General features: G+C 46.0%; 1 protein-coding gene across 1 annotated transcript in view; it reads left to right on the forward strand.

Moving 5' to 3' along the window:
- Positions 1-6,403: 6,403 nt before the first annotated feature.
- LOC144821883 (alpha-1D adrenergic receptor-like) overlaps positions 6,404-15,529 on the forward strand; it is a 299,307-nt gene continuing 290,181 nt past the window's right edge. The window contains exon 1 of the mRNA XM_078679039.1: positions 6,404-7,780. Coding sequence (XP_078535165.1) covers positions 6,838-7,780 — 943 coding nt within the window. The 5' untranslated portion in view covers positions 6,404-6,837. The remainder of the gene's footprint in view (positions 7,781-15,529) is intronic.

Below are 15,529 nucleotides of genomic sequence, written 5' to 3' on the forward strand. Positions count from 1 at the left end.
GAATGAATGGAGCATTACCGGTCGGTATTTACCGAATCGGTAAATACAGATATTTACCGATTCGGTAAAAAACACATCTGGATGGACCTACATGTCCACACTTCATATTTACCGATTCTTAATTACCGAATCGGTAAAATTCGGTAATTAAGAATCGGTAAATAAGTTTTACCTACATCGGGCCCTAAGATCTTTGGGATTGCTACTGTTACCGGCACATCAAAATAAGCAAAACATGTAGAAGTCAAGCCTTCCTCCTTCTATGCCTATGAAACACATTTCTAAAACTTGTAATTCCAGAAAACAATTCATTCTATCCTGTTTAAGTGAGGGCACCTGCTTTATCTCTATATGACTCTCCCCACTTCTGACAGACAGATCTGTTTTAGCTCAGCACCAAGAGGCCACCTAGGTGATGTAGTCATGGGTCATATATACATTTAATATATCAATCTACAACCTAAATCTATATTCTAGATATTTCTACTTTTGGTTGCCTAATCTAACATTGGGGGCACTAACGAAGTTACTAGATATTGTTGAGCATTGTGGTCCCTGTAACAGGCAATATATTCCTTCGTTCACTTATCGTTTTATTTATTTATTTACTTGAGTTTTATATATCGCTGGCTAGACCCGGAGGTATCAGAGCGCTTTACATGAGGAGAGTTAAATAGGTTACAAGTTACACATTGTTACAGAACGTACATCAATTACATTACATCCGTTGGTTCATGGGTGTCGAAGAGTAAGGGGGTAATGTAAAAGGGCGATGGGGAGGGAGATTAAACAGAGCAAAGGCACAAAGATAAACAAAGCAGGCAGGGGGAGAGAGATAGATTCAGGGGAGAAAGGAATAGGGGAGGCAAGCAAAGTATGAAGGAGGGAAGAGGTGGGGGAGGGGGTAGGAGACACCGCGAGGAGACGAGGAAGTAACTGTGTCTGATATTCGGCTGGGTAGGAGACGGCTCACCGCAGTAAAGGGATCATTCCCAGTCTTCCATTATGTGCGATTCCCTTGTCGCAGTGGACTCTCTCACCGGGGTCACTAAGACTCCAGGGCATGGATCCCTCCCCAACAAGGGGAGAGGATTGCTTTGGTCACGGGCACACTAAGAAGAATGAAGGAGGGAAGATAAGGGGGAGGGGGTAGAAAACCCAGCGTGAACACAGTGTCTGACTTCAGGCAAGGTAGGAGACGATTCCCAGTGGTAAGGGGAACAATCCCAGTCCTCCACAATGTGTGAATCCCTTGTCACTGTGGACTCTCTCGGAAGGGTCTCTGAGACTCCAGGGCAATAAATGCTGGATCCATCCCCAGCAAGGGGAGAACTTTGGCACATTAAGCTAATCTGTTTATCCTCTCATTTGCAATTGTGTTTTCCTCCTTCAGCAACAGTGTCAACATGTTTCGTCCTGGCTAAGTTAGTTATAGGGTCTCATCAGGGCATGGATTTCTATAAATGAAATTGAACCTATGGCAAAGATATTAAACCAAGTGATCATGATCAATGAGTGAATTTCATTATGGTGCTGTGAAAAAGGAGCTCCCCAAAAAATTACGACTTGAAAATCTATTGGTCTGAACCAAAGTTAATGAGCACACACACACACACACACACACACACGCAGGTGTTGGCTATAAAGTGTATACAGTATGCAAATAAGCGAGTGTAATTCAAAATTCACAGTATAGGGATATACATTTATATACAGTTTCTCTCCAGGTCCAGCCCCTCTTGGTGTAAAAATAGACCACCTCCCTCTTTTATTAGGTTTTGTTTTAGTACAGTGGTCCACTTACACTTTTTGCAGCAACATTTGGGGCGAGTTGAATAGCATATGGGGCAGCAGACCTCAGCTTAAAATTATTCTAAAGTACCTACAAGCCTTTGAACGCCATTTTTCAGAGGCAGCCATACCAGCAGATGCAGATACTTTTTACAGTGGCCTCCCATGACCTGGGGATTAACGGGCAGCTGATAACGATGCTAAAACAGCGAATCTGTTTTAACTTGTTGATCATTGTTATGCTAAACCCTAGTAGACGTGCTGTTTGGGTACGAGAGGTTCGAACACATCGAGATTTGGTGTCCTTGATGGGGAACCCGTGTTGCAGGAGTTGTTTCCCTGCTTATTGAACATGGTGACTAGTGGACAGTTGAATTTCCCTTAAGCCAGTGGAATACAGCATTTTAAAGTATCCATAGTGACTACATTAGCAGGCAGATGGATTGTCCCTGCTAGCTTTGTTGTTGGAGAGAGTCTCCATTCAGTTAAGAGATACTGATCCCCTGTCCTGATGAAGCCGAAAGGAATTATTGGCTGAAACGCGACTGCGCCTGCGTCGACATTTTCAAAGGAGTCCCATCATTTTGAGCTGTTTGAATTAAGGAAAGCGCCATACTCATAATTTTGAGGTGTTATCCCTCATGCGCAACAGAGACTACCTTACAGTGTACTACGCTGAATTAAGAGTGTACATTCTGATTGTTTTGATCTCAGTAGGGGAATTACTTATTTTCCTTTCTGTATATTATATTTGTATGTTCTATATATGTTGTATATATTGTATATATTGTATATATGTAGTGTGCAATATATATGAATGTGATTCTAATGTATTTGTAATGAATGTGTATATTTTGTATATATGAGGTTTATATATGTATTTTTGTTTTGGTCAAATTTTATTTTGCCCCGTCATTTGACACTTATATAAGTTTGAATAGTGGAAATTAGTTTGCTATAAATATTAATTGGGATAATCAGGGTAATTAATTGTACTCTCAATGAAAATAAATGTTTGATTGGTCCCTCTATTCCTTCTTTCTTTGGAAATACATCGTTGATGTTCTTTTGCTCGGGTATATGAGGGTTATTTGGGCAAAACCCCTATTTTGTATAAACCCTAGTTTACGTCATCAGTGACTTCCTGAAATCTTCAATGTGGCTTTAAGTTCCGCTAACATAATGGGCCAGATGTACAAAGCGAACTTTCATTTGCAAAAGGCCCAATTAACAGGATCGGACCATTTGTGGAATCATTTTTTTTTTCCATATACCAACGCCTATTTCCAATTTGGTAATCGATTATCAAACTGCAAATAGGGTTAGCGATTCAGTATTATGAAGGGGATTGTTAGGGTGTTCCTTCCTAATACTGGCTCGCGGTGGCATAAGTGAATGCTATGCATCCGAAATGCGGTTGCAAAACATTTGCAGTTTACCACCCACTCTGAGTTGGTGGTAACCCATTCGCAAATGAGAAGAGGTCCTCAGCTGACCACTTCCCCTTTATAAATATTGGGGAAAACATGTTTTTATGAGCAGGCAGTAGACCCTCGGACTACTGCCTACTTGAAAACTGAAAAGAAAACTTTTCATCTTGATTTCTGAAATGTATGTCGTGGTCCTTCAAATTGATTTATTAAAAAGCAATCACAGTAATGGGTTCTGCTGACCCCAGCAGACCACCATCCCTGTGATTTTAGCGATTCCCAATGGGTCGCAGACTGAGACCTACCTCATGAGTATTAATGAGGTAGGTCCATTTGCAATCCCTTGGGAATCGCAAAATGTGTCAAAGGCACATTGGCACATGGGTGTTTGCGATTACCAAATAGATAATTGCAAAAATTCCCTATTTGGTAATCGCAAAGCCAAAACTATATCCATCTGACACAATGTTCCCTGTGCTCTCATTTCTCACGTATTTCCCAGTCAGGTATTAGTTATTCCTGATAGACAATCCGGCAGTTCGGACATTTATACCCCCATGACTGAGAGCTGCCTTCATCCAATGCCTAAGAGCACAGGGTTCAACGTGCAGCAATGTATGTATACACCCCTTTGTGATAACCACGCGACTTCTGCCGCCTGAGAGAGTTTGACCTGAGGAATGGCGGACTCAGGTGAAAGACTCAGTCCGGGGCTTTGCCTGCAGAATACCCAAGGTGTGTACCCGGGAGCAGGCACGCAACACCCATTGGACTCAAAGGGCTTCAGCAATGCCCCCCTCACCCCCCTTGTGTGTGGCAGCCCGGGATGAGACAGCTTCCCGGGCACACACACAGCCGCACCTGAGCACATCACAGGTCTTTAAAAGGCCATTTGCATTAATGAGGCCTTGCTGTTGTTTCACCTCTTCTAAGAACCCCTGCAGCTCCACTATGCCGATTGCTTAAAGATTCAGCCTCCCCCCCCGAAATTTTTTCTTAGGGCCCCCCCCCCCCCCGAAATTTGGCTATAGTTGCGCCTCTGCCCAGGAGTCTTTCCAGATCCGTCTTCGATGTATCTATGCTGGAGCGTAGTTCAGGGGCGTAACACATGACCCCGCAGCACACGCGGTGCGGGGGGGGGGGCCTAGCTCCAAGGGGCCCCCTCGGCACTGAACTCTGGCCGGGAGAGCTCCTGATTGAGCCCGGAGGGGGCCCCCCTAAGCCCCCTCACTTTTCATTACTCCACGCGTAGTTTACGTTAAATGTCTACTTACAGTAAAGCTAAATAATGCAAGTTTAAATTACATGCGCGAATGGCTCTGTGAATCAGACCCACTGTTGCACTTCTTAAACTTCCTTCGCCCCTTTCGTCGCTCTCATATTCCTTTTTGCACTTCCCCCCACTCGCGCGTCCTCTCTCACTCCCTCCTCTCACTCGTCTTCTCTCACTCCCTCCTCTCACTCGTCTTCTATCACTCCCTCCTCTCACTCGTCTTCTATCACTCCCCCCTCTCACTCGTCTTTCCGTTGTGCCTCGCGCTCTCTTTACCGTTCCCGCCCTCCTCCTTTCTAGTCTCTCTCTCTCCATCACACGCCGTCTCTCTAGCTTCCCCATCCTTTCTACCCCATTGCCTTTGTGTCTGCTTTGCTTCCTTGCTCTCACTCTCGCTCATCCTCTCCCTCACTATCTTCCACCCGTCTCTCTCCCACCCTACTCTCTCACGTCTGTCTGTCCCTCCTTTTCCTCCTCATCAAGTCTCTCTTTCTCTCTCTCAACAGAGGGGCTTTCTTTCCTCCTATTCTCTATTTCTTTCTATTTGCCTTAAACTCTATAACTGTCTTCCATTCTATGTCCGCCCTGTCTCTCTATTCCACACTGACATCCAGATACCATTTTCTTCTCTCTCACTCGCCCCCATTCCTCTTCTCTCTGTTTATTTATTTGTTTATTTTTTGCGTTTTTATATAGCGCAGACTTTACCCGAAGGTGTCGGGGCGCTTCACAAAAGGAACAGTAGTGAAACATGAGGAAAAATTACAAGTCAGCAATGTTACAAAAGCAAACGTTACGTTACATAAGGCAATTGTGACAATTGCGCATGTATCGAGAGCAAACAAAATACAAGAGGTAGCAAACGATACGTTACCAGAGGAAAAAAAGTGACATGTGTGCAAGTTACAAAAGCGTACAAAGTACAAATAGAGGTATAATACTGCACTAAATGGCAGACACTCAAAACAGAAAACACAAACACTCAAAATACAAGAACAAACGTTACGTTCTTCTCTATATCTGTCCCTCTTTCCTTTGGGTCCGTTTCCCATCACCCCTGCCTCTCCCTCACCTATTCCCTCCATGGGGGCCGGGAACCTGTTGACCCCACACCGTATGCTTTCTGTTGTTATCCTTAGCTGACATGCGCCGAGTCCGCGCGCCTCCCCGCAGGGCTCCTGTTGGATGTTAAGGCCCCGGGGACAGTTTTGCATTATTGAGGAATGCATGTGAGCATCGCGGACCCTCGCTGTCTGAAGCCTGGACGAGCCCGTCTCACCGCAGACGGGAGAGTTTTCACATCCGAGGGGCAGCTTCAAAGGGCTTCAGCGACCCCCGGATAATCGATGCCAGGTGCAAGAAGGGTCAAAGTTCACGTCTGGAGCGGGGGAGGGGGATTAAGGTGGCTGTGTTTGGAGATTCGCAGCGCCGTGAGCTCGACTATTCTAATCTGCCTCGCTTGTTTTATTGAAACAGTCTGATCTCTTTTACAGGGCAGACTATAAATTATGCAAAACACGTGTTGCATACATGCATCATTACGAGGGTTGTTCAACTTTGAAGGAGCTGCTCTTGGTCGAGGCCTGTGTGTTATTAAAACTTTCAGCAGGTGAGCGCCTCCAGTAGAAGAAGACTGCACCGGATGCTACCTGGTGGGACTGCTAAATACCAGAACAGTCTAAAAATAGTATCATCGGCTTAAGCTGTAAAGAGCGAAAAGTTGATCTTCTCCGCCCTCTAGCGGCTGCGGTAGATACTCCACCCACTCTGCACCTCAAGCACCAAGTGGCCAGGATGGGAGAAGGGAGGAGACTCCGGGGAGCGCGGGGGTTTGGAGTTGAGGGGACAGCTTCCCTTCTGTGTTTATGGACCATCTTTTGCCTGCAGGCAGCGGGGAGAAGGACTCAAGGCGGGAGGGGCAGAGGGCACAGGGCGTCGAAGAGCCGCTGCTGTGAGGTGCACTTGCTGCCATGTGCTGGCTCGGGGAGGGCGGGGCGGGCGCAGCCGGTGCTGGGCTGTTCGCGCTTCCAGTGATGCTCACACACAGACAGGGATTCTCCTCAGCCGGGCGATGCCACCAGTTGAAAGCAGGCAACCCCGGAGTCCCAGGAGGGCATGGCGAGCCACCCAGGGGAGCACCACCGCAGTCCCTCCACTAACCGGCCGAGTGGCAGCTCTGTGATGGACGCGCAATGAAGCCGTCTTCCGTGCGCACTTTTGCGTCTCCAGACCCGCGGACCTCGGTACCCAACTTCTGCTAGCGAGGAGAGGGCAGCGCAGCCAGGATGCCTGCCGCCCGCCCGAGCCTTCGTTTGGAACCGACTTTCTCCTGACCATGTTAAAATGACTTTTGCCGATTTTGGGAATGCCAGCGTGAATGGGAGCCGTCCGGAGACCGACGCATCCTCCCTGGCCGGGAACGCCTCGGAGAACAACGGCACTCTCGGGGCCCTGCAGCCCCTGGACCCGCAGGCCATCGGGGTGGGCATCTTCCTGGCCGTCTTCATCCTCTTCGCCATCGTGGGCAACATTCTGGTCATCCTGTCGGTGGCTTTCAACCGGCACCTGCAGACGGTCACCAACTACTTCATCGTCAACCTGGCCATGGCCGACCTGCTGCTCAGCACCACCGTGCTGCCCTTCTCGGCCACCCTGGAGGTGCTGGGCTTCTGGGCCTTCGGGCGCATCTTCTGCAACATCTGGGCGGCGGTGGACGTCCTGTGCTGCACGGCGTCCATCATGTCCCTGTGCATCATCTCCATCGACAGGTACATCGGCGTCAAGTACTCGCTCAAGTACCCGACCATCATGACGGAGCGCAAGGCGGTGGTCATCCTGGTGGTCCTCTGGCTGTCCTCCATGGTCATCTCCATCGGGCCCCTGCTGGGCTGGAAGGAGCCCCCGCCGCCGGACGAGAGCGTCTGCAGCATCACCGAGGAGCCCGGCTACGTGCTCTTCTCGTCGCTCTGCTCCTTCTACCTGCCGCTCCTTGTGATCTTGGTCATGTACTTCCAGATCTACGTGGTGGCCCGGCGCACCACGCGCAGCCTGGAGGCGGGCGTCAAGAAGGAGCGCAGCAAGTCGATGGAGGTGGTGCTGCGCATCCACTGCCGCAGCGTGCTGGAGGAGTCGCTGTCCCGGGCCAAGGCCGGCCACACCTTCCGCAGCTCGCTCTCCGTGCGCCTGCTCAAGTTCTCCCGCGAGAAGAAGGCGGCCAAGACGCTGGCCATCGTGGTGGGGGTCTTCATCCTCTGCTGGTTCCCCTTCTTCTTCGTGCTGCCGCTAGGTAAGGTGATGCCCCCTGCGCCACGCGCGCCAGCCGCCACCTGTGGACGCTCTGTTCAGCCACCTTCAACAAAGTCAGGGGAGTTTAACAAACAGGTGCAACTTACACAGGCGATTTAAACATTTCAAAGTACAAAGTACAAAGTAGTTTATTGTGTTGATTATTTAAAATCATATAATCTATCAAGGCACAAAAAGCAGTAAAAGCAATATAAAACACTTAAAATGTCATTGCATCAATTTTGTATGTCATAAATTGTCTTATGCTGATGTCTTTTATGATTTCTCTAAAAATCGAATACAAATAAAAAAATACACAGGCGATGCACTAAACCTTTCCAAACCTCATTAAACAGCACAAAGCGGTTTCAGTCGTTTGCGGTTTTAAATTATGTCTGTGGCAAGCATGTCAATGAGTGTGGCGTGCGTCCATTAAATCCTACAAATAGGGGCACTGTGGCATTTGCGATATCACCAACCTCACTTACAGCAAAATGTCTAACAGAATCCTCAATTTATTTCGACAAGTGACACACCGAACTGGCAGCGTGTAATATACATAGCCTGTCTCTTTCAAATATTATTTATGTAGCTACTTTTTTAATGTACGTGTGCGAGCTTTAGTAGAACTCTCCATCCGTCCGTTCATCTGTCCGTCAGTCCATCCACCCACCTGTCCCCTCTTTTGAATCTCTCTCTTTCTGCAGCTATCCATCTAGTTTCCAGTTATGTGTTTAGGGGTCAACCTGCGTCTATACATCGTTCAATCTGTCCATCCACTCACCCATCCCTTTGTCTCCCTCTGTCGTCGGGTTGTGTCATTTTATCTATAAATCCTCCTGCCCGTTCCGTCCTCCTCCTGCCCGATTCCCGGCCATTGACACTTCAACATGTGCGTGTTCTGTTCCATCGGGATCCGCGTGCAATCATTGCCAGAAAATATCGCGATTGAATTCGTAGCGTTTACTCATCCTAGCAAGGCTTTGAAGCGCTTTACGCCGCTGCTCCCGAACCCAGGGTTGGCGGTGAACCCAGTGGGGATTGAAGTCGGCCTTTAACACGTGCGTGGCAACTTTTCTTTTGTTCTGTACAAGTTTTCACCTGTTGCAGAGTCTTGTTTTACCTTAAATACAGTACATACACGTTCAAAAGCAAAACTTTTGAACAGCTAGTAAAAAGGTACTAGTAAAAAGTGCAAGATTTCGCAGAAAGAAAGCTCATACTTTAGGAGTGTGGAGGTGGGGCCAAGTATTCACCACAATTTATTTATCGTCCATCGAAATCAGACAATGCGCTGCTACTGCGTCTTTAATTACCATCCTCGGGCGCCTTTCCTCACTCATCCAAGTCCAAGCCAAGCATCCCTGCCGGAGGCTGGACCTGGCAGCGAGGCTCCAGGCATGCAGTCAAGGTGGGAGGGACCACAGAAGCAGGGCTCCTTGTGACCTGTGGTACTCGATTTACACCTTTATTTGCACATTTAAGGGCAGATATACAAGGCCCTTGCGCCACTTATGCGTCACTTTTAACATGGGAAAAGTGACGCAAAAGTGGTGCAAGGAGCTTGTAAATCTGCCCCATAGTTTATAAAGCGCGGATCTGTCCCCAACTCACCTACCCCTGGTTGTCCTGGGTCAATTTATATGTTCATAGAAACATCCAATCCTCATTATATTATGTTGGCATTTGCATAGCGCTTGCTGCCCCATGTGAGGCGCTATCTTGTATTTCACGCAGCGCAGCTCCAACAAGGAACGCAGCACTTTACAAAGGACTTTGGGCCATATGTACGAACACATTTTCTCAGCCTGGTTTAAAACCTTTGATACATCTGCCCCTTTATATATTGTTGGAGAAACATGTAAGAAAAAAGCGCTATAAAAAGAATAAACGTGGCCCCTTGGGACCAGATTACCGATGAGGAGATCTGCTTGAATGAAGAAAGTGTCAATATGACAGTGCGCTGCATTGCATAGACAGAAACACAGGGGGACCACCGACTCCATCACGCGACCTGTCGGCCTGGGAGCGAAGCTCGGGTTCAAGGTTACAAGGTTAGAACATCTCACACCTTCAATAATGTACACGTCTGCCTAGGTGACATGTGGAACTATATCCAAACGAGGCACAAACTGTTTTTTTCCTGCCCCCTTACACAAGTTGTGCATCTTTTTCAGCAAATTGAAAGGGGTATTACTTGAATCACAAAATGATAAGTGTGTAAATAACACTGACAAGACACTACACTCTATGCAATTCACGGGAAGTGGTACGAAATTGGTACAACATCCTAACACATTTATATTTCTTAACTGGCACCGTGAGCCACAAAGAGAGAAAAATCACAATTCAGCCCGAAAAGCTCAATGCTTTAAATGCAAGTTTCCAATTTAAAAAGTTGACATTACTTTTGCATTAAGTACTGCATAGGCTCGGGCTCCAGATGAACTGGACCAAATCAGAACTTTGCCCTTTGACAGACTCTGCACACCCCGCACCTACAGATCGCCCCTTCACATGGGCTGCAAGTGGCACCAAATATTTAGACATTTGGCCCCACAGAGACAAGGACCAAATATTACAGCTTATTTAGGGCCCGGCAATGGCAGACCTTGCCACACAAGTAGACCTCTGGATTAAAGTACCCCTTTCTATGTACTTCCTCGTTTTTTATACCTTTCCTTAAACATTCCTATTCCACTATCACAGACCTACTTTCATTCTTTGTGCCATCTCCTCTTGTGCCTTGTTTGGGCTGGCGGTCATCCCCCTATCTGTTGGGATACTCTTATTCTCCCTTCTGACTGTGGCGGATTTGGGGTTCCCGATCTTGATCTATGCTACCTTGCTGCCCAGTGTCAATATACACATCGATAGTACCACCCAGACCAGAGCGGGACCAATTGGATGGTGTCTCACACTCATCAATCCTGCCAAAGGGTACCCCATTGGAAGCCAACAACATTCAATCTGTGTCCACAACCTGTTGCACATGACGTAGACTTCGGAGGACATTGGGTGGCGGTCCTTTTTACTCCCCTGTCCTTCCACTTCACAATAATCCTTGGCTCCAACTCACGCATGAAAAGTTAGTCTAGCGTACACTCAGCCGCCATAATCTATTCACCATTGGGGACATTTCTCTGATGGCTATTTTGTGCAACCAACGGTTGACATCCGTTTGCATGACTCCTCATACATGGACCACTCTATTTTTCAGAGACTGCACAACACTCTATGATCTCTTCTCCCTTCTCACCCACTTCCCCCAGAGAATTTTTCACCTCTGACACTCGTGGTGTCAGACGTGGATGGTGACCGCATGACCTCTAGACTGTACCATCTGTGTATTACCATGAACCCTGACACTACTACACGTGAATGGGTAGTATAGGCGAAGGAATTGGGAATACTCCATACTGATAAGATATGGTCATACTGCTGCTCACAGATTCAATGTATTCCAATTAGCCATAGGCATAATCTGTTGAATTTAAATTTTCTCCATTGCATTTACCTCTCCCCCTCAGATATAGCCAAATTAGACCTCACTCGGTCTGACCTCCGTCTAAAATGCCAATCACTGGGAGCAGATTTTGCGCTCCTAACATGTACGGGCCCAGTGACATCTGTATATTGGGTTTCTGTCTTTATCCAAGTCAGAACTATGACAGATATAGAGATTACACATGATCCTCTCCTGATCCTCTTGGGGTGCACCAAGAACATACCATGTTCCTTACACCGACTCACCTCAATGGCCTTCTTATTAGCCAGGCGTGAGATCACGCTCAATTGGGGCAGCAACAAAATACCCATTTCCTCAGATTTGCTTACAAGCATGATGTATTGTGGCAACGTTAGTGAAGACTATGTCCTCCTACAACCCCCCTACGTCTCGCCCCCCAAGATATTTGGCAACCTTTGCGTGAATACTTTCGCACCCTAACATGATTCTACAGATTAACTTTCACCCAATTACAGACCCCTCTCAACTGTATTCCACCTATCCACTTTATAATTATAAGCATCGAATACACTGATCTGTGATCTTTCACATTTGATTATCCTGATAATGTGTCTTCCCTGCTCTTGCGCCTTCATAATTTTCTCTGGTGATGTGATTCTCGGCAGCTTGTCATTGTTGAATTGTTTGTTATAGTTGAAAACCAATAAAGACAATACAAAAAAGTACTGCATAGGTTCTAGATATCCCTGCTATAGAAACAGCAGATTTGTGGCAAGTTATAATTCCACTGGCAAAGTTCTGTGACTGTAAGATACATCCTAAGCAAGAGTTGTGAGGTTTGCCATCATTGCAAACTTTGTCCGTCACAGCCATTTTTGACTGGAAAAAGTTTTGCAGGAGCTTCTATTTCAACATTCTCTTTAAAAATCAGGAGTTGTTATTTTTTCCTTCTTCAATATTTGTTAGTGTATCTCCACTCTCTCCTATGTTTAACCCCTTGGGCACGGCCGCGATTCTGCGCCTGTGCGTCCATTTTAATGAGTGGCGGGTTCATGACGGCCCCCAGCCGTCATCAGCACACGCCCACCGTGATGCATGACGGACGGGGGCCGTCATCAGCATGGAAGGGGTTAATATCCTGATAATCGCTCTTCATCCATTTTTGCTTCACTTAATTATTTCTGTGGTTGTTGTAGTTATTCTTCTTGCATTGACTAAGGTTCTTCTACCTTGTTCGGGATATCTTGGAAGATGTTACGCAAAGTTGATCATCTTCTTATGGTCTCTTTAAGCCCTGTTTCCTCCTGAGTAGCCATAGACTTCTAGTTTGAGTCAGTTGTTTTTTGAGCTCTTTAAATGTAAACAATTTAACTATCCTTTCTCCACTCCCTTCTGCTGGCAGCATTTTGATTGAATTTGTTCCACCCTATGTGGATCTTCTTCATTAGTAATTTGCTCTGGCGCCCAAGAGGAGTCACCAGATGGCCTTTAGGTGTCTACCGTAATGTCCTAACCATAAGCTTCACACCTCCACTCTTAAATCACTCCAATTATGTGAAGCCTTCTTTGAAGTGTTCAGGTGTCCACTGATTGCTGAAGAGCAGATCCTTTGTTTATGAAATGAAATGATTACGCACTTGTATAGCGCACGACTACCCGTAGGCATCTCGGCGCTTGTACGAATACCGCCGAGGAACCCTTCCTGGCCTTTCCCTGTGAGGAGCCCACTCCTGGGCACCCCCAAGGTGAAGTCAGGCATCCTCAGCGTTGTTGGGGCCGTTGTAGAGATTAAGCAAGCTATTGCCCAGAGGTGCAGAGTGGGACTCGTGATTAGAGTAGGCACCGAGGCGAGAATTATCAGGTCCGAGGAAATTGAGCCGAGACCCGCCGAGGTGGGAATTGAACCCTGGTCCAGGACAGACCTCTGCAGCAGGGTCTGCCGCTCTAACCATTGAGCCACACTTCTCTACTTATGCTCCCAGGGCCACGGATAGCATGTTTTAGGTCATCTGAGCCGATAATCCAAGGGATATCCCAACATATCTCTTCACATTGCACTTATTTTAAGGATAATCTGTAAATTGACACATAGTCTTTGGTGAATAGTGGGAGGGAAACCACAGATGGCAATTCACCAAAAGTCCAGGGATAGAAGAATTGACGTAATCATTTTTTAAACCAATATAGGAAACAAGAGAGCTACCCCTTGATTACTAAGTTGACAGAGTAAACCATCAAAACACTACATTGTTGTCCCCAAACTTGGAACTATGTTGTAAATTTTGCCTAGAAAATGTCACTGTTTTTTTTCCCTCATTGATCCATGAAATTGCAAATCCAGTGGAGGGGGCGGATATTGACCAACACCACTGAAACGCTGCATGAACGGATATTCTATAGATCATTGTTTACATAACGAGAAGTTCCAACTGGATGAATATAATGTTCACTAGTGTGCATTGATGCAATATGGCAGGATCTGTATTTCAGTATTTGTAAGGAGAGATTGCGATATATTAATATAGAGGGGGAATTCAGAGATTTCTTTTTAACTAACTTTGGAAATGTAAAAAAAAAAATTTAATGATAGTGCACAATTTAAATTACGTTTGATGATTTGTACAGCATGCATTTCAGATTTTTTCAAACTATATCACTTTTCAGGGGTTCGTGATTTGGGGACAACATTGTTGGGGCATTAACATTTTGATCTATACCATCATCACAGGGTTATCATATTTTACCCCCTCAGTAGGATCATTTTGGCCGTTGTTTAATTAGGGAAAGAGGAAGGTGTGAACATCACACGCTATAGACAAGCCTCTAAGGAACCTATCCATTTTCAGTCCCTGCAGCTCCCTACCTTCTTTTTTTTTAATGAGGTGAACACATCAGGACAGGTATTGACACCATTGGCGAAAACAATCGTAGTCTTTATTTTTTAAAAGGGGATCTGAATGTTACACAGCAGCACTGTACTCATTCCATTGGTAGCCAGTTGGTAAAAGCTTTGCTAAAAACATCTGGTTGACAGATTGCAGAATCATTTGGGAAAAAGATGTAATTTAATCATCCAATGGTAGACAGGCTTCAGATACGCTTGCGAAACAGTGAATCCAGGTCTCCATATGCTGGTCTTATTCATAAGGTCTGTCAAACTTTCCAAAGGAAGACAGTGGATTTTCTGAATTATTCCATGGTTGTTTATAATATGGACTGGTCCCTGTTGAAGGAACTCTGCTGAATAATATAGTCTAAGGTAGCTTGATTAAAGCCATCTTTCCAGTGTATACTGGTCACAAAGGAAGTCTTCTGACCGGTTTGATGCCCCAAAGTGCATTATCCAAGGTTGTTTGTTGTCCCCCACTTTATTTAATATTTTATTAATGACGTTAACTTCACTCTGAGATAAAATAATGCTGACTGCCCATTGGTAGATGCTAGAAAAGTGCATTATTTGTTGCATGCTGATTAGGATGACTACCTCATTCCAGGTCATCATGGACACTGTCCCCAGTCCTGACCTTTTCACACCTACAAATCACTGATCACAGGTATATTAGTCAAATGCCACATCAATAGGAGCAATGTAAGACCACAACACTCAGAATGCGTTAGGCTACCACAGCAAAGCCCAGGACTGGACACAGTGTCTGTAATTACCTCTAGAGAGAGGTTGTGTCCCTGACGCCAGTATAGTACTTTTGGCCCAGTTGGAGAATGTCCGACGATGTTTTTTTGTAGTTTTTTTTTAATTTGAGGATTAAAGCATAAAATGTTTTGCTGCAAATGAGTGCAAATCACAAACAGCGGGGGGAGTGCATACTTCACAGGAAAACTTTAGGATAAATGTTGATTGAAGACTGTAAAGCAGATTGCCTATTTCAGTATGCCATTCAACATCAAAAGCATCTGGTCAGCACCACTTCCTTAAAGTACCAAGAGAATGACAAATGCTGCGCAGGGGTTGTCTTTAAATAACAACTTGCTTTGGTCGGGGAGCAGTGTTGGCCTCACTGGGTCCTTCCAATCTAAGATCGAGGTGGGCGTTGTATAGAGCTGTTTGTGGGGATTGGTCCTCGGTTTGGGTGAATCCCGCTGCACATGCTAACCAGCATGGCATCAAGTCACAATGCTTTGCATTTACCTCATGCCCACATACACTAGTTGCTGCTGTTGGGTTTGCATTATGTATAATAGGAAAACACTAGTGTAAAGAAGAAAATCCTAAGTAACATTCAATAAAACTATATCGAGTATGTAGATGGCGAGACACTTAAC

The sequence above is a fragment of the Lissotriton helveticus genome, chromosome 2_2, assembly GCF_964261635.1.
Source record: "Lissotriton helveticus chromosome 2_2, aLisHel1.1, whole genome shotgun sequence".
Classification (NCBI taxonomy): Eukaryota; Metazoa; Chordata; class Amphibia; order Caudata; family Salamandridae; genus Lissotriton; species Lissotriton helveticus.